The sequence below is a fragment of the Anopheles coluzzii genome, chromosome 3, assembly GCF_943734685.1.
Source record: "Anopheles coluzzii chromosome 3, AcolN3, whole genome shotgun sequence".
Classification (NCBI taxonomy): Eukaryota; Metazoa; Arthropoda; class Insecta; order Diptera; family Culicidae; genus Anopheles; species Anopheles coluzzii.
This window is the reverse complement of record NC_064671.1, coordinates 49,517,798-49,544,154: the sequence shown is the minus strand read 5'-3', so window position 1 is coordinate 49,544,154 and position 26,357 is coordinate 49,517,798. Positions and strand designations below refer to the sequence as shown.

Sequence of the window (26,357 nt, the reverse complement as noted above, 5' to 3'; positions counted from 1 at the left end):
GAGTCATCATGTAGCACGGTAAACAGTATCAGCGATGGAAAGCACACCATTCGCATCATTTGAACGGTACATCCTGACGGTACAGTAAGCAAATGTGTAGAACTGTATCAAGGAATGCGTCCTGTAGCAAGGATCTGCGGATGCGTTCGGTTTATAAATACGTGTGTACCACTGCTTGTAAGGACATAAAGTTCCCGAAGTGCGGCGGAACAACACGGATCAACTGTTGATTCTGGTGACCTGTTGTGCGGGAAATACCTGTGGTGCATGAAAGTGTTAACAACAGTTGCTGCTAGTGATCTTCAACTCGGTGTTCTTCAATACGTTTGGTTGCATATGAAGTGCGGCATGTGGTAGTGACTCAACCTGTGCAAAACATTGTTTATCTCGCATAATTGTTGATATAGAAAAGTTACTAATATTTAGTGCGATTGTCAAGCAACGGTGCGTACTGGTGAGCTAATTTGATGCATCAAATTTTACATCTGCAAATACTATATTATGAAGTGTGATATAAACTGTGTACTATAAATTAGTATTCATTTGTGTACAATTTTTTTCGCAGTTTTTATCCAACAATAATGTCATACTATTGTGGTTGACTCTATATTTAAAATATTAGGTGGAATTCACAAAACCGTTGATAAGTGCAAATAAGGCTTCAAAATCATTGTACTTAACTTATCAAGTTTTCAAATATCACGTAATCAATTTTATTACAAATTTACACCACGTCTTTCGATGAAAAAGAACTTCATCACAACCGTACAAGCTACGGTGCTAAATCATCAGAACAGCACCATACACAATGGTGGCAATAGTTCTCGTAATAAAATAGAAAAGCAAATTCAAGCAGCTGCAGAGAAGCAGTACAGTTTTTACTCGTGTAGCTGTTATTACATGAAACGTCTGCAAGGAATGTTTTCAAAACAAACTGTCGATATTTTCATTCCTCACACTATTCGGTTCCAGCATAATGCGTACACGTGGCTGGAACTGTTAAATTACGTTAACATCAATTCATCCATTGAACGCTTTTTTTAAAATGTTCTATACACATCTTCGATGGTATTTGTTTCTTAAAGTTGTAACTATTCAATATCGCGTAGGATAAGTGAGAGGATTTTTGTTGCTCCTTGTACTTTAAAAAATCCTTTTTATTTCGTTATTTCTAACCTAAATGTTCAATGAAAACGATTTGGCTTTTATATCTATATTCAATAAAAAAACTTATTTACTTCTGGTTCATACGATCCAATCTTTCAAAAATTCAATATTTTTAGTACATTATTGGAGATGGGCCCTGGTGGTCTATTCAATATAATTGTCGGCTGCTATAGGCCCGCCTGGGATGGATTCCCATCCAAACTTTAGGACTGTCTTTCAGATTACGTGGTACATTACATTTAAATATAAGAAAACTTGTATGAAGCAGTATGACCGAGACGATCATTGCGTCAAAGAAGAAGCATATATCGTTCATTTGAAAATCTGACTTTCCATCTGAAAATAAATGTATCACAATCATCAAATTCGATTCAAAAAAGTTTTCAGTTTCTAAAGAAATACCTTTTATCAATTTTCATCCACCACGGTGAATCACAAACGTTATAACAAACTGTGTAACAAAAACGAAAGGAATAACTGCCTTCAAAGCCTCTCCATCCACGGATACGCAGAAGTGTATTGAACAACTGAGGTGTTGAGTTTAATTGGTGTAACAGGTGCTAGATTGCTTGGTTGACACACATTTTTGCTGAACTTCATAAAAAATAATGATTTTTTGATGGCATCCCACACTCACGATGCTAGTTGAAGATAGAACACGAAACATTCACATTATCCTGTTGTATTGATGTGAACTGTAAGCGTTCAGGAGAGTGTATGTGTGTGTATGTGTTTTTTTTTTTAAATAAATACCATGATGTATTTTATTTTACCCCAAAAAGCGTTTCGGGCTTCTCTATGGTGACACAGAAACGCACTCACCTATAGGCCCGCACAAATAGGGAAAAACTGGGGCGAGATAAAACATGTCCCATCAATCCGTTGACATGAACGATAATTGCTTTAAATCAAATCTGACAGGAATTCATTATACTCGCGACTGGAAACGTGCCGCTGTGCCGCTGCTAAGGGTTTTTGAACTGAAGTGGGTATGCCGGATTTGGGAAAATGCTAGTTTTCACTTAACATACGGTGATACACATCACCTAAACAATGAGACGCACCGTACTTTTGTTGATGAAGTATCGGAAGCATTCATCGCTTCACTGCTAACTAACCAAAAAGTAGACTTAAGGTGTTTCAATGAACCAATTAATTTTGGCTTTTAGACAATAAATTAGTGTATGGCTGGTTAACCGCCAGGGAACGAGAAACTCAAACTAAATCCCTACTTAAAAATGATCGTTTACCATTACTCATCGTAATGAAAGCATACTTCAAAGGTTCTGATTAACTTCACAAGCATTTCGAAATGTTTTCTTTTGCTGATAAACCTTACCTATTTTTACAGAGCATGAATATAGTATAACTATCTCACTAGAAGGTACTCTCGTGCCCTTCATGAATAGTTTAATCAATAATTGAAGAAGAATTTCATATAAAATAACAAACAACTTCAACAGACCATCATTTAATTTATCAGAATTTAAATAGTTCCTTAACTTATTTACATTCAATAGTTTTCCACGGATGGTACATGCATTTGCTGTTATGAAACAGAGCTAGTTTGCTCTATAATCTTGAATCAAAATTCATAAGAAATTGCACACAACACAATAAAACATAAAATATTTTCATGAAATAATAATTTTAAACAATAAAATGAAAAAAAGATTCCTAGTCTTAAAGTATTTATTATTGATTTTGCTTCAACGCTAATTCCAAATAATTGTACACTGTGCACAAATGTACAATACGTTCCTTCTGAAAAAAATTACAATGCTAGAACTTAATCACATAAATGTGCATTTTTGATATTTGTAATAGCAATATTTTAACGAGTTCTTGGTTGTTTTAATCTTCAACACCATCTTTTAATTCAATGGTATCTATTCAACTTTAGAAGAAAAATATAAACTTATCGTTAGTCATGAGTCGTTGTTGGTACAATTATAAAAGACACTCACAGTCACTAGCTCTACTCACCATACTTCAGTTTTTATTATCTATTAAGATAAGTGTAGAAGACTACACATTTACTAGAAAAACGCATTTTTTAGCTTTTTATGAGTTTCTGTTAGCAAACTAGCACTGATTTGATGATACAAATAATATGTTCAAACTTTTTATTCTCGTCTACAATAACGATGAGCATACAATTAACTGTACCATGAACTTTCGTCTTTTCCTACCGGAATCATTTATTCACTGTCATTATTTAATGACACTGAAATTTATCGACACCCTTCTGCCCTCTGTATTCAAATTCAATAATCGTTACATTTGCTACAGGTAACTATTCACCACGTGTTACAGTTATAATTTATTCCACCACCATCGATCGCGTCAATTGTTGACAATCGAAATCTTTCGGCATTGACTATGGCAGTTCGGCAGTAAGTTATGATGGAACAAGTTTAAAGTTTTATTAACATTACTCTCGAGGAAATCCTCAATGGACGTCATTGTCGAGCTCGTAGCCCTTTCATCCTACCTACTTTCTCCGAACACATCGAACAAATGGGACTGTTCGATGTATGTGTTAAGTTTTGTGGGGTCTGGTGACCGGTGTATAAATCAATGGATCAACATGTATAGCAAATGAGCCTTACAAATATTTTATACATTTCGTGTGACGGTATTGAGCTGCCTGTACGGTTGCTTCATTAATTATTATAATATCATTCAAAGGTTACACCTGATGGCGATTGCCCTTTTGGCTTTGATGCTAAATTATCTGAGAATATTAGATTGACCCGTGTGTTCAGGCTTTGCAGGGCGAGCAACCCTTAAAACTAAAGGTGGCGAACGGATAGTGCTGTTTGGATCTAAATTGACTACATATTGCAATTCCCATTCCACTACATTCAATAATAGTGTAAATGGCTAAAAAAAAGCTAACTGGCCTCATTAATGCTAGTGTGCATATCGGATCGCTTATCGAACGCACTGAACAGCGCCGGGAATCGTGATAAGTATCAGTTTACAATTTAACGAGTTGGATGGCAGCGATTAGCACGCTTAATTCATTGCTATCCAACACCCACAACTTTCTACCGCTCTTATTCACGCCATTTATCAGACGTTATGTTGCATCAGTTTTGGTTTCCTTTCAATTCTCCCTTAATTGCCTGCGTTTAAGCTTCACGCCTGCTAAAAAGTGAGAGATGTTTTTATTTCCCTGTACGAAATGCACGCTCCTTTGGTGTGTGTGTGTGTTTCATGTGCGTCAGCCGAACTTTATTTCCGCCTCGCGGGTACGTTACTGACTGTTCATGATTTATGTTCCATGATTTTTCATCACATTCACATGCTCCACACTGTCTGCTCACTCGGTGCTCACTTTTTGCTGTACAATAACAGTTTCCTATTCCCTTATCGTATAATGAAGTGATAATGAATTGTGAAAACGTGCAATGATACACCATTTTGTAAACCATTAAACCATAACGTTTTTTTCAGCAGGTTGTGTGGGTACAGTGTTTTTGCTGCCTTTGCAATACACCATCCGATTACAACAACGAGAAGAATAAAAAAGTACCTGCCTATCACTCTTCTTGTGTTTTGCAAAAAAAAAAAAAAAAAAAAAACAGACCACGGAGAAAGCAACTTGCAAAAATAACTAATCTTATTCTTACCTCTATGTATCCAAAACGGGATAACGAGTTCATGATGTGGCAGTGTTTTTTTATGTAAGCCACATTCTTTTACACAATCCTTCGCAACATTAACCGCTTTAAATTAATATATCTACCGACCATGATTCAGTGGATTACGGACAAATAAGTTCGCAAGTGGTACCTATTTCATAACGAAAACTTCTTACATTGTCAGGCTGTTGTATGCTGTCCTCGCAAATTAGCTTCTTCGGGGCTTGGGCAAAGATACATCAATGCAATCGCATTTGGACTTTTGCCTTGTCAGAATGCTGCTTGCCTGCGATACCTACTCCATCCGGACAAAGTGCACTACCACGGTTGGAAGCGTGGGAATTTATTTTATTTACAAAAATAAACTTTCATGCACAATCCAACCCAACCCCAACACTGTTGCCCATCCAGAGTGTACATAAAATCCAAAATCCAATGCACCGATGAGGAATGGTTATATTTCATTCACGGTGTATTCTCCATCTATCCCGCACAAAAACACACATCCACCTGTCCAGCTTCGGCTGGTCGGATGGAGGAGTTTGTTGAATAAATTATTTAAATAATTAAATTGTTTCCCTTTTCACTCGCTAACGACGGCAGCGCTATTTCCTTTTGCTGCAGGTGACTATATCTTGCACCATGGAATGTGTTTAACGTTACCAGCAGCATAGCGCGGCTGGAAGGAAGGAAAGAGAAACCAACACCTGCGCAAGCAAAACTGTCGAATGATTCGTGTAAACTGGGGGAAATTGTTGAGTGTTGCCGGATACTTTCTGGCCGGTAGAGTTGGAATGTAATGTTGCAAAGCAATACCAACAACAACAACAAAAAAAAACATACAATTTTTCTATCATTCATTTGTCCCTTGAGTGCTGGTCGTGATCGACCCAGTACGGCACAATGGCCCATCCGTTGAGGATGCTATCACAATTATTTGAATATTTATTACCCATAATAAGAGGAATTACCGGCTAAATTTAAATGCATGCAGTGTTTTACAAGCACAAAAAAAATAAAACAAAGTTTCCATTCTTTGGAACATCAAATCACATCTAGTCGAGTTTTTCTGTGTGTTACATTGATTCTCTTTCCTGGTTTCGGATATAGTTCGTAGTACATAAGAAAATTAGTAATTGAGCAGTTCATGGTTGATTCTCCACAAATCTAACTCGCTATCTCCATGACATCTTAACTTTACAAAGCGCAGTTAATAATATAAGACGCATTTCAAAGCAACCCCCGACCAAGCTTTAGCCAACTTTGAAGAAACATGAGACGTTGCCACACTTGGCAATACACGAAGAGGGTGTTCTCTTACAGGTCGAGCGGAAAGATAAAACTTATACGCTTATAGTGCACGGTTTCTGCTTATTATGAAACCTACCTCACCGTACCCCGGCACAGTTTTGCAGCACGACTATTGTTGTAAAAAGGGTCTATTTCTTAACAATGGGGAGACACAATTGCAGTAAAAGAATGTTCATTGTCCTGTGCCGAGGACTCGGCGTACGGTACAGCGCCGGAATGTTGACAGGCGCTCAAGTGTTGATGTAGCAAATGCTACCGTGTCTGACTAGAGTGACTGACTGTTTGATGGAGAGATAAGATGAGATGCAACACATCGCATCTCCCACAAATGGAGATCCGAAATAAGCTGTAACCTTGTGCAACCAGCTGCGGAAGGTGTGAATTGCATTACCTCTTGCGTGGTGCAAACCTTACACCGAAAAGCGCGCAAATCTGCTGCAAAGTTAAACATCTCACGACGAGATGAGGAACGTCAAAATGCATTGCATAAAGTAGCATACCACATTCTTGCCTTTAGAGCATGTGCTGAACATTAGATATCGCTGAACAGCTGAATGTCTCACTGTATTTGGATTATTAATCTGCTACAATTTTACCTAACATGCAATACCCGTCGGTCAAATTCTACATATGTAAAGTTCTACAAGTTCGCTATTTCACCCGCTTCATGTATAGAAAGCGGGTATAGAAAGAGAAAGCACTGCATGCAAACGCTTTCGTCCAACATTTTTGAAGAAAATTGGTAATCCATTTTTATGTATGTTAGTCTTTAAGCAAATGAAATGAAGCATTTAATTCTGGGCACAATAATATCAATTAGAAAAATTTCATTTTAAATATCTTAATGATTTTCAATAGCCGGATTTCATATATATATATATATATATATATATATATATATATATATATATATATATATATATATATATATATATATATATATATATATATATATATATATATATATATTTTTTTTTTTTTTTTTTTTTTTTTTTTGAAAATCTTTTTAGTTAAAAGATAGCTACTGTATTCATGTGTTTTGTTGTATGCGATTCAATGTGGTTTGCTCTAGTATAAATGATGTAGTTAGTTTTTAAAGAGTTTCATCGTGTGTTACTTTTATTAGATCATACAATATTTTATTCATAATTAAAATTATGCAATTGTAGTAGTAGTAATATATTTCTGAGATAATTATCTAGTTTTAAAATGACGATTCGAATTCGGTAAATAGTGGGTTGATGATGATGATGATGATAAGTCCCACCTCTTACCCCAACACAGGGGTTCAATAATTTCATTTTTCCTCGCTAACTGAAACTGTTCTTGGCTTAGCTGACTGTAACATATTTATCCATCATGGGGTTTTAAACTTGAGTAGGAAAACTGTTTTCATCAAAAACCTACTTCACATTCAAAAGAATTTTTTTTGAAAATTATGCAATTCAATAATTCATTTCGACGGACGATGAACTATTGAACGTTCTTCATTATCGCAGATGGCTTACTAACTAAACCATTGTTTAAGTGTATGTTATAGCAAGTGTAATTTATCGCAACTGACTCCTGTTTTCACCAAAAATACAGTACCCCCAATATTATTCTCGTGGGTGACTAAAACCCTTTACAGTGTCAAAAGGAGAAAAAATAATCCTTTTTGCTAAACATGTGTAGTAACATGGTTGTTTGCCGTTGTACCTTCACTTTTGGTTGCCCGAGGCGTATTTGTCGTAGTGCGTTGCAAATGTGTCCCGGTTAGTGCCCGATGTCCCTTTACCAGTGAAACATCTAGGGCGAACATTCTGCTTCCCACCGAACTCTACCACCAGCCTGGTACCGCTTCTAAAAGCCTGTACCAGTAAAAACGCCGACGCCGACGACGGGAAACAACACGCGATGCGATTACTCTCACGATGATACCAAATTCAAACATTTGTTTTGTTTGAACAACGATTCATAATTTATGGAGTCGGTAAGCTTATTTTTCCGAAATTGTTGATTTTTACAAACCTACTGCGAGACCGTCTACTGTCCCGTTTCCGTTTAAACGGTAGCCTTTTGCCATTGTACTATACCACGACAACCACTGAAAGGTCAATGATAGCCTTCTAAAGCAAGGTAAGGTTTGTTTCCTCACGCACCATCGGGGGTTGTATCGTAAAACGGATAGAAAATGATAACTTTAGAGCCAACTCGTTCCAAAATCGATTTTTTCGCGTTTTACACCACGGACCGCGGTATTCGCTGTGGGCCTTAAATGAATGGGCGCACGGCTACGTTCTAGCTAGCTACAGGTCGCTAGTCAACAAGTGCTATGGCTACGTACACTGGGTTCCATTTTGCTACGGCCTTAGTTTAAGCTGTGCAGCCCCTCTCCCCGCAGAACGGAAACAGGTGCGAAGTGGTGAAACAAATTGAGACGACTACCCAGCCACATATGGCCAGTTTGGTTTGCTGTTTGTTTAGTTTCATTGAATTTTGCAGTCCATTAATTTTCTTTCTTTTTTCGCTTTTTGGTATTCCACTGTATAGCATCCGTTACGTACGCATTAAAAACGACCACGGTACGAAAATTTTGCTTAGAGCCAGTACGTAAGGCCAGTGTACTTGTCACAGAGCAAGCTTACATTATATGTTTTATCCTTTCATGTTTGTTACTAAATAAAATTAATAAAAGCTGCTTCCGTGTTTTCGCAAGCAGAATGTTTATTCATTTTAATACAAATCGGATAAATTAAAGTCTGCATAAAATACGGATGTATGATACACATCGCATTTCCTGTTTCCATGCTAGTCATGGTATTTACATGCTATTTTAGCTTTGTATTTTACTGAACTGTGGGGTATGTTAACGTTGAGAAAATTCGACTATGTTGGTAGAATTAGAATTACAAGAATTATGGTCATCTCAATAAATTTATTTATATTATAAATAGACAATAGACAGAAGTTTATCAAGATGTTGGGTTTTTGTCGTACACCAACTTTATTAAAACGCACTATAACCACGCACAGATAATCGGAACGGAAGAACCTCACGAGCGTACCGTTTGGCGGTCGGAATGATAAGAGAAAGACGATCGCCCGGTGCGATCGGTTATCCCTGCTCTCCTATCGGTGCGATCGTTTATCCCTGCTCTCCTATCGGTGCGATCGTTTATCCCTGCTCTCCTATGGTTCGTGGATGTTCGGTCCCTACGTTGTCGTCCTGCTACTCCCTATCATTTCTAGTGCCATCTAGCGGACGCTAGTACAACGTCGTGATTGCACTGCCGGCGCTGACAGTGCTGAACACAAAAACGTAGCGCCTTACGGGTACGCGGTATGTGGTACGATCACCACAGGACCCCCCTCCAGTGACGGAGTCACTGTTTTTTTGGATATGATTGCCGTCAAACGCGAGACGCGGACTATGGCATTAATTGATGTGGAATCGTAGTTGCTTCTTTTTGGTCAGACCCTCGAGAACAAACGCTGGTTTGAGTCTGTCTATGGAGATCGATTCGTTCTTGTTATTTCGTTTGACTATGAAAAATTTTCTGCATCTACGTATTACTTCGTAGGGTCCTTCGTAAGGTGGTTGTAAACCAGTTTTGACTTTGTCAACTCTAACGAAGACATTCTTGCACGTCTCCAGGCTTTTGGGCATGAACTGTGAGTAGCTATGTTTTATGTTAGGGGGAATAGGTTCCACGGATCTGAATGCATTTTTCAAATTTAGGATGAAATCGGGGAGATCTGTCGGGTTATTATCGGAGGGTGTAAAAACTTCGGACGGAAGCCTTAGGCTTTGTCCATACACCATTTCCGCTGGGGAACCCTTGATGTCGTTTTTAAAGGAAACTCTTATGCCAAGCAAAATTAGAGGCAAATATCGAGTCCAATGTAAGGTATCATCGTGCGCTTTTATAGCTCCCTTCAGTTGCCGATGAAATCGTTCGACCATGCCATTGGCTTGCGGGTGATAGGCTGTAGTTTTTATGTGATGAGTGCCGAGCAATTTTGTCAATTCCTCGAACAGTCTAGATTGAAACTGACGACCTCTATCAGTTGTTACAACTAACGGGCATCCAAAACGCGATATATATTGCTCTACAAATGTTTTTGCAATAGTTGGTGCTGTGATGTCTGTCATGGGGAAACATTCCGGCCATCGTGTGAAGCGATCGACGATGGTCAGAAGATACATCTTGTCCTCTGAAGGAGGCAATGGACCCACGATATCCATGTGGATGTGGTCAAATCTTCCTTTTGGTACCTGGAATGTTTCCAGTGGCGAACGAGTGTGTCGCACCACTTTTGCTTTCTGACATCCTATACAGGCTCTCGTCCAGTTTGCTGCATCTTTATTAATAGAAGGCCAAAAATATCGTTCCACCAGCATTTTCCTTGAAGCACGGATTCCTGGGTGCGAAAAGCTATGAATATTATCGAAAATGATTTTTCTCAGAGACAATGGTACGTACAACCTGTTCTTTCCCGCAGAGGTTTCAAAAACTAGGCTGGTTTTGTCTAGCACTAGTTGACTAAGTTTGTATTTTGTGTTTTTCATGTTTTCTAATAGCTGTGGTAATTGTTTGTCTGTTTTCTGTTCTTGGGAGAACGTCTCATAAGTTATGTTGGTTATAACTTGTGTTTCGCCCACTCTCGACAACGCATCAGCTACAACGTTGCTATCACCAGCTATGTAACGAATGTCATTGGTGAACTGTGATATAAAATCAAGTTGTCGACTCTGACGTGGTGATTTTTCTGCCTTCGATGTTAGCGCGGTTGTGAGAGGTTTATGGTCTGTGAATACTGTAAACAATCTACCTTCCAGAAAGTATCGAAAGTGTTTAATGGCTAGTGCTATTGCTAATAATTCACGATCGAACGTGGAGTATCTTTGCTCGGTAGGCGTAATAGTTTTAGAAAAAAATGCTAAAGGTACCCAATGTTGGCCTTGCTTCTGGTGTAACACTGCTCCAACAGCGACGTTGGATGCATCTGTTGTCAAGGTTAGAGGTGCTTCTCGCTGGGGATGTGCTAAAAGAGTGGCATTTGATATATCATCCTTTACTTGTTGAAAAGCAATTTCACATTCATCCGTCCAAATGAACTTCTCTTTCACCTTTTTGTTGCTATAATGAGCAATTACGCGATACAATGGTTCAAGCTTCTCTGAGACATGAGGGATGAATCGATGATAATAATTGATCATCCCTATTATTCTCTGAAGTTGCTTCACTGACATTGGTGTCGGATAGGAGCGAATTGCGTCTATTTTTTCTGACGAGGGAGTTATACCTTCTTCCGATATAGTATGGCTTAAGAAGTCCAATTTGGAGACACCAAAAACACATTTGGATGCTTTGATTTTTATGTCATGCTCCGCTAGTCGTTTGAAGACTGTGTGTAAGTGTTCAACGTGTTCATCATGTGACGAACTGGCAATCAGGATATCGTCGATGTAAACAAAAACAAAGTCGAGATCTCTAAATATACTGTCCATAAATCGTTGAAAAGTTTGGCTCGCGTTTCTCAAACCAAATGGCATACGTAGAAACTCAAACAATCCGAACGGTGTTGTTATGGCAGTTTTATATATGTCCTCCTCAGCAATGGGGATGAGGTGGTACGCTCTCACTATGTCCAATTTCGAAAGATATTTGCAACCGTGCAGATTCATTGTGAAGTCTTGCACGTGCGGAATTGGATATCGGTCAGGGGTAGTTATTGCATTCAGCCGGCGGTAGTCTCCGCATGGACGCCAATCGTGATCCTTTTTGGGTACCATGTGCAAAGGAGATGAAGCTGAAGAAGAAGAAACTCTGCAGATTCCCAGGTCCAACATATGTTGGAATTCTGCTTGAGCTATCTTGTGTTTTTGTGCGTCAAGGCGCCGTGGTTTCGAAAATGGCAATGGACCTTTGGTTTCTAAGGAATGTGTCACAGTGTGACGAATTGGTGCCTTGTAGTTAGGGGGTTCCACCAAGCAAGGGTACTGTTTTACAATGGCTGAAAATGGATTGGTTTCCATTTGGTAGTTTTTCGGCGTCGGAGTATCTACTACTGCGACCACTGCTGTTGTTTCCTGTCCTGTGAGAGGATCGATTAAACGTTTCCTCTTGAGGTCTAACAGCAGTCCGTGTGTGGCCAAAAAATCAGCTCCAATAATGGGGCGATTTACGGCTGCCAGGATGAAGTAATGGCTAAAAACTCGTCTCAAACCAAGGCTGACTGTTAATAATTGAGTACCGTATGTAGAAATTGAGCTGCCATTTGCTGCAACTAAAAAATTATCAGTTTGTTTTGCACATTTGCCAAGCAAGTTGTGGGGTATGACGGAAACATCGGCTCCAGTATCGATCAAAAAGGTTAGTTTCGATGCTTCATCGTCAATGAAAAGACGATGGGACCCTCTGACTGCTCGCGGATTTTCCGTCTCATCCGCTGAGCGAATTAGTTTTTTGGGACGGAAGGGTTGGAAGACGTGTCACGTGAAACCCCAAAATCACAGGGTGGCAAGCATTTCCTTGCTGCCTCACCGAAACGATGGTGATAGTAACAAGTCGAATGCTGTCTTCGACTTTGTGAGCGATTGTATCGCTTACCACGCGTGTCGTTTCGTGGGCGTCCACGAGAGCTGCTCCTAGAACGTCGGGAAAGATTCTCAATCATTCGTCGCAGTTCTTCTATTTCCTGCTTCAGAAATTCCGTATTTTGATTTTCGGAAATTCGCCTCGAGATTCTCTCAGAAGAACCACTTGCAACTGCAGCTACTGTTCCAGCTTGTGTTGTTTCCCACAATCTATCTGCTATCCGTAGAAGCTCGTTAATGTCTCTTGCGTCGATTGCAATGAGCGTGACCTCTATTGTTTTCGGTAGCCTCGAGAGCCACAGCTTACGAATAAGCTCAGTGGTCAAATTAGCAGAATTTCCGGCTAACTGCACCATGTGGCGATAAAATTCCGAGGGACTTCTATCTCCCATCTCAACATGGTATAAAAGTTGCGATATCCTTTGCTCCTCACTGATCGTAAGGCGTTCAAGCAATTGAGTCTTCAAATAAGTGTATGGTTGATCTTGTGACGGTGTGGAAACAACGTCCATCACCTTTTTCAAAACATCCTTTGGAAGCGCACTTATCAAATACGAATAACGTGTGCGTTCTCTTATGACGTTAGAAACGTCGAACTCTGCCTCAGCCGCTGCAAACCACGCTGCAGGAGAGTCTTCCCAAAAAGAAGGAAGCTTTGTGGACACACGTGCTATCTCTGGGGTTGCATTGGTCGCAGAAGTGCTAGGTACCGAGCCATCGCTAGGTTTCGTGCCCTTCGCTGCGGCCCCCGGCATTGTGATCACGACTGGAGGTGGGTTGGCGGTTGGAGTACCAGGTACCGACCCCCCACCAGTTTTTGTGTCCTTCACCGCAGTCCCCGGCATTGCAATCACTACGTTTCACAATTATGGCTGTTGTTCGTTTGACACTTTCGACTATGCTAACTACACTGTCCTAATTTCACCATATATAATGTGCGCGACCGACTATAATTTGTACATGAATATAATAATGTAATAATGTGTGAATGAATATAATAATGTAATATTGTGTGAATGAATACAATAATGTAATAATGTGTAAATGAATATAATGATGTAATAATGTGTAAATGAATATAATAATGTAATATGATATAATGATTGTTGGCTAATCTAGTGTGCGTAGTGCGGCAATTTACAATGGTTTGGTGATATTCGACCACGTAATAAAAAAAAAATATTCAGAGTAACAAAAAAAAAAATGATATAAAATGGAACGCGCTCACCGATGGTTTCCTTGTGGTGGATAAACTGCAACGATAACGTCGCTGCACAGCGATGGCGGTTGCCACGAGGTGACGCCGATGAGCTGCGATGGCGTCGATGAGCTGCGATGGCGATTTCCACGGGAAGGCTTCGATGCACCGCGATGACGGTTGCCACGAGGTAGCGTCGATGAACTGCGATGGCGGTTCCCACGAGGTGGCTTCGATGCACTGCGATGACGGTTGCCACGAGGTGGCGTCGATGAATTGCGATGGCGGTTGCCACGAGGTGGCGTCGATGAACTGCGATGAGAGCGATGACGCAGCAGTGGTATCGTTTCACGTGATTTCTGGTGCAGCTGCGATAATCCCGATGACACGGTACTTGCCGCAAGATGATTATCCTGCTGCGGTGCTGCAGGCACTTTGCAACTGCCGATCGGTGCCACTGAGTTAGGGTGATGACGGCAACCGGAATGTGAAACCGGCTTGCACTTTTAATGCCGAGTATGGGGTCCGCAAGGATGGCACTGCCTGTGCGTATAGATGGCAGGACTCCGGTGACGCTCGGAACTGGTGCAATGGGCGGTTGGTTTGCCCGTTTGTGCACGATGCGCCAAAGTGCGTTTAGCTTTGCTGTGTCAATGCGTACTGCGAGACGATGACGTGGTTCAGGCGAAACGTAGCTAAACGTGGCTCAGTTTGGTGTGACGATGAACTCAAGCACGGTGCAGTACGGTGCTGTGCAACGACATTGCACAAATTCTCACACAGAGAGGATGCTGCGCGGTGCGGTGCGGCGGCGTTGGTTAAGCTCGCACACGAAGAGGAAGCTGGTCGGTGCGGTTGCACTATCTTCCTGGACAACGGCACCTTAAACAGCGCAATGTAGCGTTCACTATTGCACTATTGCACTATCTTCCGTTTTTTTCCGTTATGCGCGGATCACGTCGGGGTCACCACTTGTTGGGTTTTTGTCGTACACCAACTTTATTAAAACGCACTATAACCACGCACAGATAATCGGAACGGAAGAACCTCACGAGCGTACCGTTTGGCGGTCGGAATGATAAGAGAAAGACGATCGCCCGGTGCGATCGGTTATCCCTGCTCTCCTATCGGTGCGATCGTTTATCCCTGCTCTCCTATCGGTGCGATCGTTTATCCCTGCTCTCCTATGGTTCGTGGATGTTCGGTCCCTACGTTGTCGTCCTGCTACTCCCTATCATTTCTAGTGCCATCTAGCGGACGCTAGTACAACGTCGTGATTGCACTGCCGGCGCTGACAGTGCTGAACACAAAAACGTAGCGCCTTACGGGTACGCGGTATGTGGTACGATCACCACAAAGACAGAAAATACACCACCTAGAAGATTGGTACAAACTCATGATTTTTACAAAACAAATTTCTGTAATTGTATAATAAGTTAAACAAAAACGGACGTGTTAATAAACACTTCATTTTTTTATAAATCATGATTTCTACTTTCCAATTAGAACCATCCACTATCTCACTGCTTTGCATCGATGGGCATGGTTACTACACATATGCGACTACCATTGCATCCATTAAGCATAGCATTGTTCGTTTGTTTTTAGACTAATTGCATAATGAGAAACCACCACAGTGGCAGCTTCCTATGCTTTCATAGCCATTTTATTGGTGAACTGCAACATGCTACCTTTTAGCTTTTGCCTACTTTTATAGGCCACATTATTCTTTGCATTAGCAAGGCAACCACCGTACACATGTAGTTGGGTCAACATTCACAGGTATGATTTTTAAGCAGCCAACATACTCGCTGTGCTTATTGAACGACTTTCAGTGGATATTTATCACCTTACGGTAAGCCTCCTAACGCACACACCACATGATAAAGCACGCTTCGGCAACAACTTCTCCCAAGTGAACAAGATTACACATAGGACTATCAAGTATGTTATATCAGCACATTTGAACGCAAGTTTCACACGTACAGTTGCATTACATTTTACGCGTAGTACTTCAACTTTATATTAGTTTTCCCTTGCAAAACAATTTATACGTATTGTTACGCCAAGCTTTCGCTTCAACTTTCAAACACCGAATACCAACACAGAGCACACATCGCATCTGATCTGTAGATGCGTCCTTTTACCCATTTAATCGAGAAGCCACACCTCGCTAATTTTACATTTAAATTGATATCTAGTACAAGCGCCAAGTGATAATCACTTTGTAAGTTGATAGACTTTCTTTCAAACCGATCCGCTTAACTCGGATGATTGCTTACTAGGATTTTATGCTTTACCCGAGGGTGCCGAGTCGCGCCAAGAAAAGAACAACTTTTCTCCTCCGAACTTTTGCCATGAATTGAATAATACCGTACATATGTGTGTGTGTGTGTGTGTGTGTGTGTGTGTGTGTGTGTGTGTGTGTGTGTGCATGTGTCTATGTATGTGTCGTATTAACAAATCTTCCTTTGCTTTTCGATAGACTTTTTCACTGATTACACAAATGCTGTTATTCTTACTGGAGGAGAGTAAAATAACTCTGAAAGGAAAGGATTACTTCTCGTTTTCAATTGATGTGTTCTATTTGCATGTCGATTATATGGAGGGTATTGAGTGAATGAAATACGGCGAAGGTGCGAATGTAATGTGTTATGAACATTTTCAAATTTATATAACTTTGCGCAGAAACTGATGGTTGTTGATGATTATTTATTAAAAACAGTAGTTTATTGTAAAATCTTTACAAACATAACGCTTATAATTGTTATGCAGAATTAGTTGGCCAAAAAAACTAGATTATTTTACATACTAAGCTACAAATTATGAATACATAAACAAAGTTCCATGCGATGCGGTTGGGTTTGTGGAAGTTTTGCTATGCTCTCTTATTGATATCGCAACGTGCTAGATGCGAGAGATAATGTGAGTGTTGTTGTTTCACGTATCCTCTGATTAGTATCCTGTCACACGTAATAATTGTTTAGAAGATTGATTGATCTTACATCCTGTTTATTGATGGGTATTTTTCTCAGTATACGCATCTAACTGAAATTAGACCCATGCAACACACTCGTCGTACGATTCGCAATGATTTATATTACGCACATTGAATAAACATAAAAGTGTATTCAATTAAATTGCCCTCATCGTTATTATAATCTACGCATTGTGTTACCTTAAACGATGTATCTCAACAATAAATCCTGTAAAAGAGATAACAATCTTTAATTGGTTTTAAAAATAAGCATTACTCATGCATTTATGTACTACATTTTATTCAAACTTTTTGAATGTTCTACTTCTTTTAGTATGATACATTATTTTCTACTTCACATGTATCTAATCTAAACAATACCAGTTAAATCGATAATGGATATAACATATGCTTATCTACCCTTAGTTATACATTTATAATGATGTAGTTTAAGTTTACTCACATCTCACGATATGCGGTTAGCATTTTTATTGCTGCTCATCATTGTATAACACTTTACCTCACTCTCAAGAGCTTTATTGCACGTAGCACGTGCATTGTATAGATAACACACTGTAACATAATAAAATCATAACAGTTTTACCTCATGTAAGAAAAAAAACAATATTGATAGCTCGAACGTCTAATCTTTCAGGAAATGCAAATGACGTGCGTTTTCTATTTTTTATTAGTAATCTGTGGCTTTATATCCAGATTCTAGTTCAATGGATGGACTCACTAATACATTTATTCATATGAATGTCTAAATGGGCGATATATTATTCGAAGGGAAAAATCAGAGTTAAGCTAACAAACATTCAAAATATACTTTTCCCTTTCTTAACGTTGTAAAAAACTGATTAGATTTTCTAACAAAAAATAATCTGTAGTCAAATTAACTCATCTTTATCCATCATTCTTTTTAAATTAATTCGACGACTACAATTTATCGGGATTGTTTGATCCGGCACATTGTCGATAGTTTCTATAAAATGCTTTTATAAGTTAAATTTTGTTAATTTTTTAATTACAAATCATAGCATGAACGTTCATCGCACAGTAAAGAAAAAATAATTAAAAACAATTCGACTGAACAAAACCACATAGTTTCTTTTGGATTAAAAATTTTTCATACATGTTTTTGTCGAGCTACATGAATTTTTTAGTTTTTAGTACTGTTCATAGTTCGAATCCATACAAATTTTTCTAATGATTGTCAAGTTCAAGATAAATTACAATTCTCCTCAAAGTTTTAAATCGCTCATTATACAGAAATAACCAAATTTTCTACACGAATAGTATAAAATAGGTTATATTGTGCATAAAAGTACTTGATTTAATCAAATATAACTATTTAACATCCATATGTTGGCCTAAATAGGACTCAATATTCTACTTACACGAAAATCCGAGCTACACAAATGTCCCTGGATCGTATTATTTTCGTAACTAGGAGAAAGACTATAATTATTACGAGCAAACTCTATTGGATATCACAGAGTCAGTTTTTAATTTAAGATTCTTCGCAGAATACAAACGCATGCAAATGCACTTATCGAACTATTTTATTGACACTCATTCTTTAATTTGCAATTCTTGCATGAATAAAAAATCACAGGCCAATTTCTTTTAAGACATCACTAGGTTTTTAAGTAAATGCTAACTATGGTTCACCCCTAGATAGAGTTTCGGTAAAAAACACAGTCAGCATTTACCGTAATGTAACGTGAGCATACAATAAATAACCTTCTACACTGTTCATAATTGTGCATTCCTCTGCGTATCTTCATTACCATGATGAGTAGCACCATTTAGCTCAGTGCTAGGCGGAGTTTTTCTTTCTAATGGAAAACTGACTAATGATAGCTCAAACGCTATGTTGCACCGAACCAACGAGGTGTATTTGACTATGTGGTTTGTTCAGTACAATGTACTCTTTCCCCGCATGGGAACATTGTGCTTCAGCAATATCACATGACAGATTCGCTTGCTTAAATGAAAATTTGCGCTTAACAACTTATCCACAACAATGCGTTTGAAATATAAGCGAGTCATGCATGGTGAGCGAGCGCGGGAAAAGCTAGTTATGATCAATTCAATTTTCGCCGCATGCACTGTAGTCATGCTACCTTTGCCCTCTTCGGCACGGGCAGACAGACACAAATTTTACACATAACTTTTTCTTTCATCTTCGTTAGTTCAACCCGGACGCTGCGGGAGCTTGATCAAAGTTTATGAAATAACATCAGCTCCCTTGGCTTACTACAGCTCTACATTGCCAATATACATCTAGCTAGCGTCCAAACGAATGAATCATCGACGGTGTGAACGATAATTTAACAATTTGCTTGCACGATTGCATCCACGGTGATGGTAGCCGATATTGTTTTTGAATTGATTTTATTTCACTTTAACGAGCTCCATAACCATCAAGATAATCAAATGATGAAACTTGTATACATCTTTTTAAAAAACAAAAAAGGAGGCTTTTTTGCACAAGCAGTAAGTACATTAAGTATTTATTTTAAATTACCAAAAGTACACAATATTGGTACCGGTCCTGTGGTGCAGTCGTCCAGTAACATTAGCTAACAACAGGCTCATCGTGAACTAAAGCCCTGTATGTTCCGCCAGATAGTAGAAGAAAAATATGTAATACACAAATTGAAAATGTGTCTAGCTGGTCTCTTGTATGGCTACACCGTTTGTAATATATTATTACGAAAATTTATTTCGAAATTCAGATGAATTTTACAATTTCTTCAACAACAAATATAAATTATTAAATTAAAATTAAATTATTGACAAATAATTTGTTGAGACAATCCTAAAACAACTTGAAATTCAAGTGCTGCCTAGTAAAAACATTATCACTTTAAAACTGAACTGCAACAGTTTTGAAAGCATAAATTAAAAACGATAACAAACATCTTCTATACCAGTCGCCAAAACAGTTCAGGTTGTTTGGCATAGCATTTAATGCACGCTAGGGGTTATTAATATTTTATTGATTTTACATCATTTCCACATTCCTGATACTGATGTTATCGGGGACTAAGGTTGCGCCTGATGTCCATATGCGCGCCTGATCCAACCAGCCCGATGGCAAAGAATGTGACGCTCCGCTGCATTCAGGTGATAGGCGAGAGCAGGTACATCGTAGGCAAGGTACACCGTACGAAAGGAGATGGCCAACTTTCCCGAGAGCTCTCCGGAAAACGATGACAGAAGAAAGATACCTGTTGATTTTATATCCACCCGGATCGACCTAAAAGCATGTTTAACTGTTTTCCTTTTTCCCCCTGGTCCGTCCTTGCACTGCTTTCAATTGGCCAAGTGTGTATTACTGTGTGTGGGTGTGCGTATATTTTGCCATATCAGAGCGATTCGTGTTCGTGTTCAGCATGTATAGTGTCGGCTAGATCGCTAAAACGCGAAGAAGCCCGAAAGAAACAATTGATCGACCAGATTGGCGCAAAATGTTACTAATAAAAATACACATATACACAGCAACATCCGCAACACAAACACTAAACAATGGCACAAACAGTGTCGACTTGCTTGCAGAGCAATTCTAAAAAGTACAAAATACCGTGTAATCTACTGCACTATCATTCGCGCGACGAATGCCTTTTGTTAACGACGGATACGTGCCGTCCGCGAAAAATGCTACAAATGATGATTGCACTAGCATCACAGCTGGAAAGGAAAACAAATCCTCAACCCGGTGTACATAACTTTGCCGGTTCCGCATCGTTCCGCAGCCCTCTCGCCCATCTCAGCCTATCGTTACTGTGTGGGATGTGCCGGATATTGCACCATCTTTACAAGTAGATCGTTGCAACCTGCGTAAAAACATCGACAAAACAATTCAGCTCTCCTAAACGTTTAATAGCCAACGATTCTACGTCTTATGACGAGGGACACGAATGTAATGCAGTTTTTTATCCATTCTTCTGGAGGACGATTTATTCCGAAAGACGCTTTGCTCCTTCTTATTGCTCCTTCTTTACAGCTTAAGTGGAGGTTGAAATGGGTTTCGTCTAAAACAAACGGCAACCGTTACAGCAAGGTGACAATATAATGGTTCACCTTTGGAGATCGACATTAATCCTCATTCCCGGGCATTTGATGCCTAATATTTTTGCTTCCATATTTTTTTAGTGCTTTCCAGCTTGCAAATTGAGCAATTTCTAACTTGTATTAAAGCGCTTCGAAAGCACACAATAAGGCATTTTATTTTTATCATTTTTGTTTTGTGTTCTGTCTCTCTTCATTCACAGACCATGTATCGAATAAATCTGACCACGTTCACATTGCTGTTAGTCCTCGCGGTAGGAAGCTTGATGTCGGAGTCACTGCATCCGTCAGACGGTAAGAAAACAATGACAATTTTTATTTCATCAAGATTAAAGCATTTTTTGGTAACCGGACAACAACAAGGGGAAACATTTCCTTGTACCCGCCATTTATGAGTCATAAACCGTAAAAAAAATACTGCCAATCATCGAAGCGAACACGTCAAACACCCCTTTCTCATTCGCACGGACAACGGTGTCGAAACCATTTGCTAACGGCAACTTCAAACTCGAGAAGGCGAAAAGCAGATTAGGTCTTTAAGGTACACCCCCCCCCCCCCCCATCCACCTCATTTCACCATCTGCTACTTTCCTGCTACCTTTGGTACCAGCTACCAGGGTTGGAGTTTGTTGCTTCCAGATTTTAACTCCTTCCTTGCATCGTTTACGATGCCGCAAGGGATGGAACGGCATCACAACCCCATACCCAACAGTGACCGCATGAAATGATGGAGCACGTGAGAGCCGGAAAGAAGCGGCAAGGTGGCAACGATCCACCACTCACTGCCATGATACCCCGCGTACGGACGGGGAACGTTGTCTCAGGTTGCCGCGAGTGAAATGGAATCAGGCCGCATCCCGAGCCAAGGGCGGAAGAAAGGATCTTTTTGTTTGACTTTTGCACCGTCTTTGAATTACAAATGTTGCGCGAATTTAACCCCAAACTTTACGGTGTCACCCAAGTTAAGTATTTACATCTTCTGCCGCGCACTTCGGTCCACCCTTGAGCGATGCTACCCTCAAGCTGGCGTCAAATAGTGAAGCTATTGGGTGGGAAATACGGTTAGATTTGCAAATAAACACCAAATGGATTTCGTCCGCTCCAAAGTCATACACACGCTTTTCAACAAGTGTAGAGAGAGAGAGAAAGAGAAACAAAAAGAGCATAATCTGAACGATATTGTTGTCACCTTTGCAAACTTTTCTCTGTACAGGTGAACTGTGACCAAATTGCCGTTTGCTAGCGATACAGATAGCATTTCCAATTGTTGGGAATTGTTTTGTTGATTCGACAAACAATGGCAGGAACCATTTCGTCGTAGGATGATAATTTCATCTTGCATGATAAGGAACTACCATTCAAATTGGCTTTCTGACGTTACATGCACATTACACAAACCGTTTCATTACAGGAGCCATCAAAGATTTGTACGAATATCTTTTGCAAAGGGAATACGCAGCACCGGTATCATATGCCGATCACCAAATTAAAAGAAAAGCAGTTCGATCTCCTTCGCTGAGGCTACGGTTTGGAAGGCGCAGTGACCCGAGCGTACCGTTACGCCCAGAGGTAAGCAAACGGGGCCCATCATCGTTATTGGTTTCTTTATTACTCACTAACAACGATATGCATCGCCAACGCCTAGGAGGATGAGCTGATCGACCAAAAAGCAATCCGTGCACCGCAGCTACGCTTGAGGTTCGGTAGAAACGACCCGCTCTGGACATCATTTAACGAAAATGCTTTGCTCGAAGAAAACTTTGAAAAGCGAGCGCCATCCCAAAGACTGCGATGGGGCCGTTCGAACCTGTTCGGCAATCTGGTCAATCAGGTGCGATTTAAATTCAACCAATCGAATAATAGGATAGGAACGGCCACTATCAACATTTATAACACTCAAAACCATTTCCATTTCGTGTCCATTTCATCCCCCAGTTCCAACAGGACGACGTTATGCAGCAAAAGACGATACGGGCACCGCAGCTCAGACTACGCTTCGGCAGAACCGATCCATCCTGGGCCATGTACAATGAACATCAGCTTACTACTGGTCAGCAAGCACAGCCGGCCAATGAGGCAAGTGAAAAACGTGCGCCAACACAGAGGCTTCGATGGGGCCGTTCCGATCCAGCACTAGCGAAAGACTCCTCGGAGGTATGTCCCGCATGTTGACCATTTCGTTAGAAGTTCTAGCTCGTTTTCTCATTTAACAATCGAATTCAAAAGCGACGGGTGTAAAGATAGATTTCTAATTCAAAACGAATAGCACCTAAAAGTCTCATGTTTCTTGTGCGCATAGTGAGGAATATCTTATACCCAGCTGTCTGTATGATTTTAGCTTTGGTTTTATTTATAAAAATAAACACACTCATTTCTGATTTGGTGCTGTGATGCTAAAGGTAAGAAGGTTTAATTTATATGCAAACGTGCTGACATAAATACAACGATTCAAATTCATCGTGCTCAACCTAAAACTAAAGTTTAAGTGAACATGATATATTTAGCATCTCATAAATACAACATATGAAGTAAAAAGAGCAGAAGCTATTTTCTTTATACCAACATCTCATTGGTCATGCATGTGTGTGTACATTTGTGTACGTAATTCATGATTTTCTTTCCAAACTTCATTTATGCTTCCTCGGACATCGCTTTCCGGCTTCTCAAAACTAATGAAATCACTGTAAATGCCACATCCTTCCCAGGACAAAGCGCTAGACGTGGAGGAAAGTGAAAACACCAACGCTGATGACAAGTAAACATGCACGGTAACTACCTGAAACCCCATCCAGTCGTCGTCATTTGCACACGCTCGTACCGGAACTCTCCTAATAAACGTACTTCAGCATGAAAAAAAAAGAAGCGACGTATGCGACACGAAACCTTTTACTACTGTTATGGACTGTTTATGCCAGACTCCTTATTAAAAGAATACACTGTTGTCTGCAATACACCAAGAATGCGTCTGGACGGTTGTTGTTTGTTTTATCATGATCTAAAGCATTTATTTCGATCGAGACGACCCGGACGATCCTTGCGCCGCGATCGCCGCACTACACATCAGAGCAGAATAGCACATTTTCATCGAACAATTACATATTACTAATAGCAAGTATACCTTAACAATGGCGTTGGCTACAGCGGACAAATAACTAGCGCTGTTAAATCGTTCTGGCAAAGATTGTTCCAAGCAGACAGATTGTCTTTACTCCTCTTTCCATTTGTGAACAGTTGCAAATGCTAATCTGTTGGAACTTTATTCTTTTTTCTCAGCGAAAATGCAACAGAGTTCCAACAGATTTCATTACCCTCCCCAGCCAACATAGAAAAAAAGAAACACAGCAGAGCATACACAAACAAAACTGCATAAAACAACCACCTTTAACGGATGATTACCTTACGGCTCTTACGGTAAAAGTTTGTTCGCGAGCGCCTGTCTATAACACCGAGATACAAGTAACAGGTTACGTTCAAGAAAACGTTAGATAATTGCACATATAAACATCCCACAGCAACAGGACATAAAGCAACAAAGAGCGAACTTCAGTTTTTGCGAGCTATTTTGCTTCATGAAATTGTATGGTTAATGCAAAAGTTGAATGAACATGCGTGCGTTATCATACACGTACACTCGTTACGGAAAGACGCGTTAGAAGCGATGGAAACAAAAATATTCTGCACTCTAAACCATGCGCTGCTGTTACGATTCATCCACAAGCCAATCCTAATCGTATACAATGCGATATTTTAGCAGTATTTACACATAACATTAATGGTAGCATTCATGAATGCATTCTGTGACAACTTAGCTGAAGCATATTAATAAAGCAGTGTACTACATATTTTTAATGCATCTCCAACCGACCGTGAAAAGACAAAACTTACAATGATGATGTGTATGTAAATATATTTATAAACAAATAAAATATTACCTAGCGGATACAAATAACAACCTGTTCGGCGGTGCAACGAGTCCTTTCAAATGATGACATTTAAGATAACCATTTTACCATTACAATGCCCCGTTAATTTTAAGCTCAGAATCCTGTATCATAAATCGGGTGAAGAGTTTTTTAAGCCATTATTTTTTTTATTCAATTTAATTTATTTTTTTTAGATATCACATTCTAATATGTAATTAGCAAGTTGCTGCTGATTCATTTTTATTCTGCTCTTTATACTACTTTTAAACCTCTTGATGCTTCCTACGATAATCGTTCCTGCATCTACTCTAGCAAAATGCAAAAAAGCACTAATTTTACATTAATGCTCATACAATTTTTCTTTTGCATCAAAACATGTAAAAAAAACTTATTATCCTTGACCCTGACAGTTTCAAACTGTTTTTTCATATGTCTGAAGCTTGGAAAGAGCAAATGCAAACAATGGAAATTATAATTTTCGGACTATTATTAAAGGAAAGGTCAAAACTATCGATGTTTAGGTAGTTTATTTTAAGAAAATGGATGTATAAGAGTGGCAAAGAAGTGTAGTAAACTACTTATATTTTCTCGCTTAGATGATATTTTTCATTAGTAGTATGATGACATTTTTTGTAAATCCACATGGGCCACACGTAGTTCGTAAACCGTAATTTACCGGCCACTGGCTCAAAGGATCTAGACTTTAACCATTGGAGTAGTTATACATAAACTAACCAATTTCTATATAAAAATGTGAACTTTTTACTACATTTTCCGAGACCTTAACTATTTGCCTACAATAAGTTATAGTATCGCAATTTCCTAACTGTTGCTAATCGATTATTTCTGATTATGCTGGGATTTTTTCTCTAGAAATGTTACAACCACCAACGATTTTCGTAGTTGGGGAATCTCATTCGTTAAGCCCGGGATACAGCTTCAGTGAAATTGAACATGAAATTTTGTGTTTTTTGCTATATTTCTTTAAATAGTAGTCGGAATATGGCTCATCATACACCAAAAGAAAAGATATTCAATTACTTTACTATTTAGCCTATAACACATATTGAAATAATAAAATAATAAATTCATTGCTTTAATTGTGATTTCCCGTTTGCTAAAGGAAATGCATTTAAATCATTATTTGAATATGTTTTATGATGCAGATAGCTGGAGAATTTATTATCATTTCTTTGAATGTGCGATAAGTCATATTCTGATAAATATTTAATTATCTCATTTGCATAATCATGCATTTGCAGAATTACCAAAAAAAAAATCAAGTTCAATATCACAGGAGCTGTTAAATTAACAACTGGTGATTGTTAAATTTCACGTTCACGCAAGGTCGAAAGCGGACTTTCCTCGAAAGATAATAATTGCAGTGTTAAAATAAGATTTGGCTATGCTTCTTTTACATTTTTATGCTATTTCTATGCTATGCTATTAAGATGCGTTGACAAACTCT

General features: G+C 39.2%; 1 protein-coding gene across 2 annotated transcripts; it reads left to right on the top strand.

Annotated features, from left to right (window-relative positions):
• The first annotated feature begins 109 nt into the window (after nt 1–109).
• Nucleotides 110–24,918, top strand: LOC120958321 (short neuropeptide F). Of its 2 annotated transcripts, none has more exons than XM_040381037.2 (6): nt 110–444; nt 21,170–21,260; nt 22,378–22,535; nt 22,612–22,797; nt 22,902–23,120; nt 23,672–24,918. In XM_040381037.2, the coding sequence occupies exons 2-6, from the start codon at nt 21,173–21,175 to the stop codon at nt 23,723–23,725; spliced, it is 705 nt and encodes a 234-aa protein (XP_040236971.1). In that variant the 5' UTR covers nt 110–444; nt 21,170–21,172; the 3' UTR covers nt 23,726–24,918. The 2 variants fall into 2 exon arrangements, with proteins under 2 accessions (XP_040236971.1, XP_040236970.1); XM_040381036.2 differs by having other exon boundaries at nt 110–454.
• Nucleotides 24,919–26,357: the final 1,439 nt, after the last annotated feature.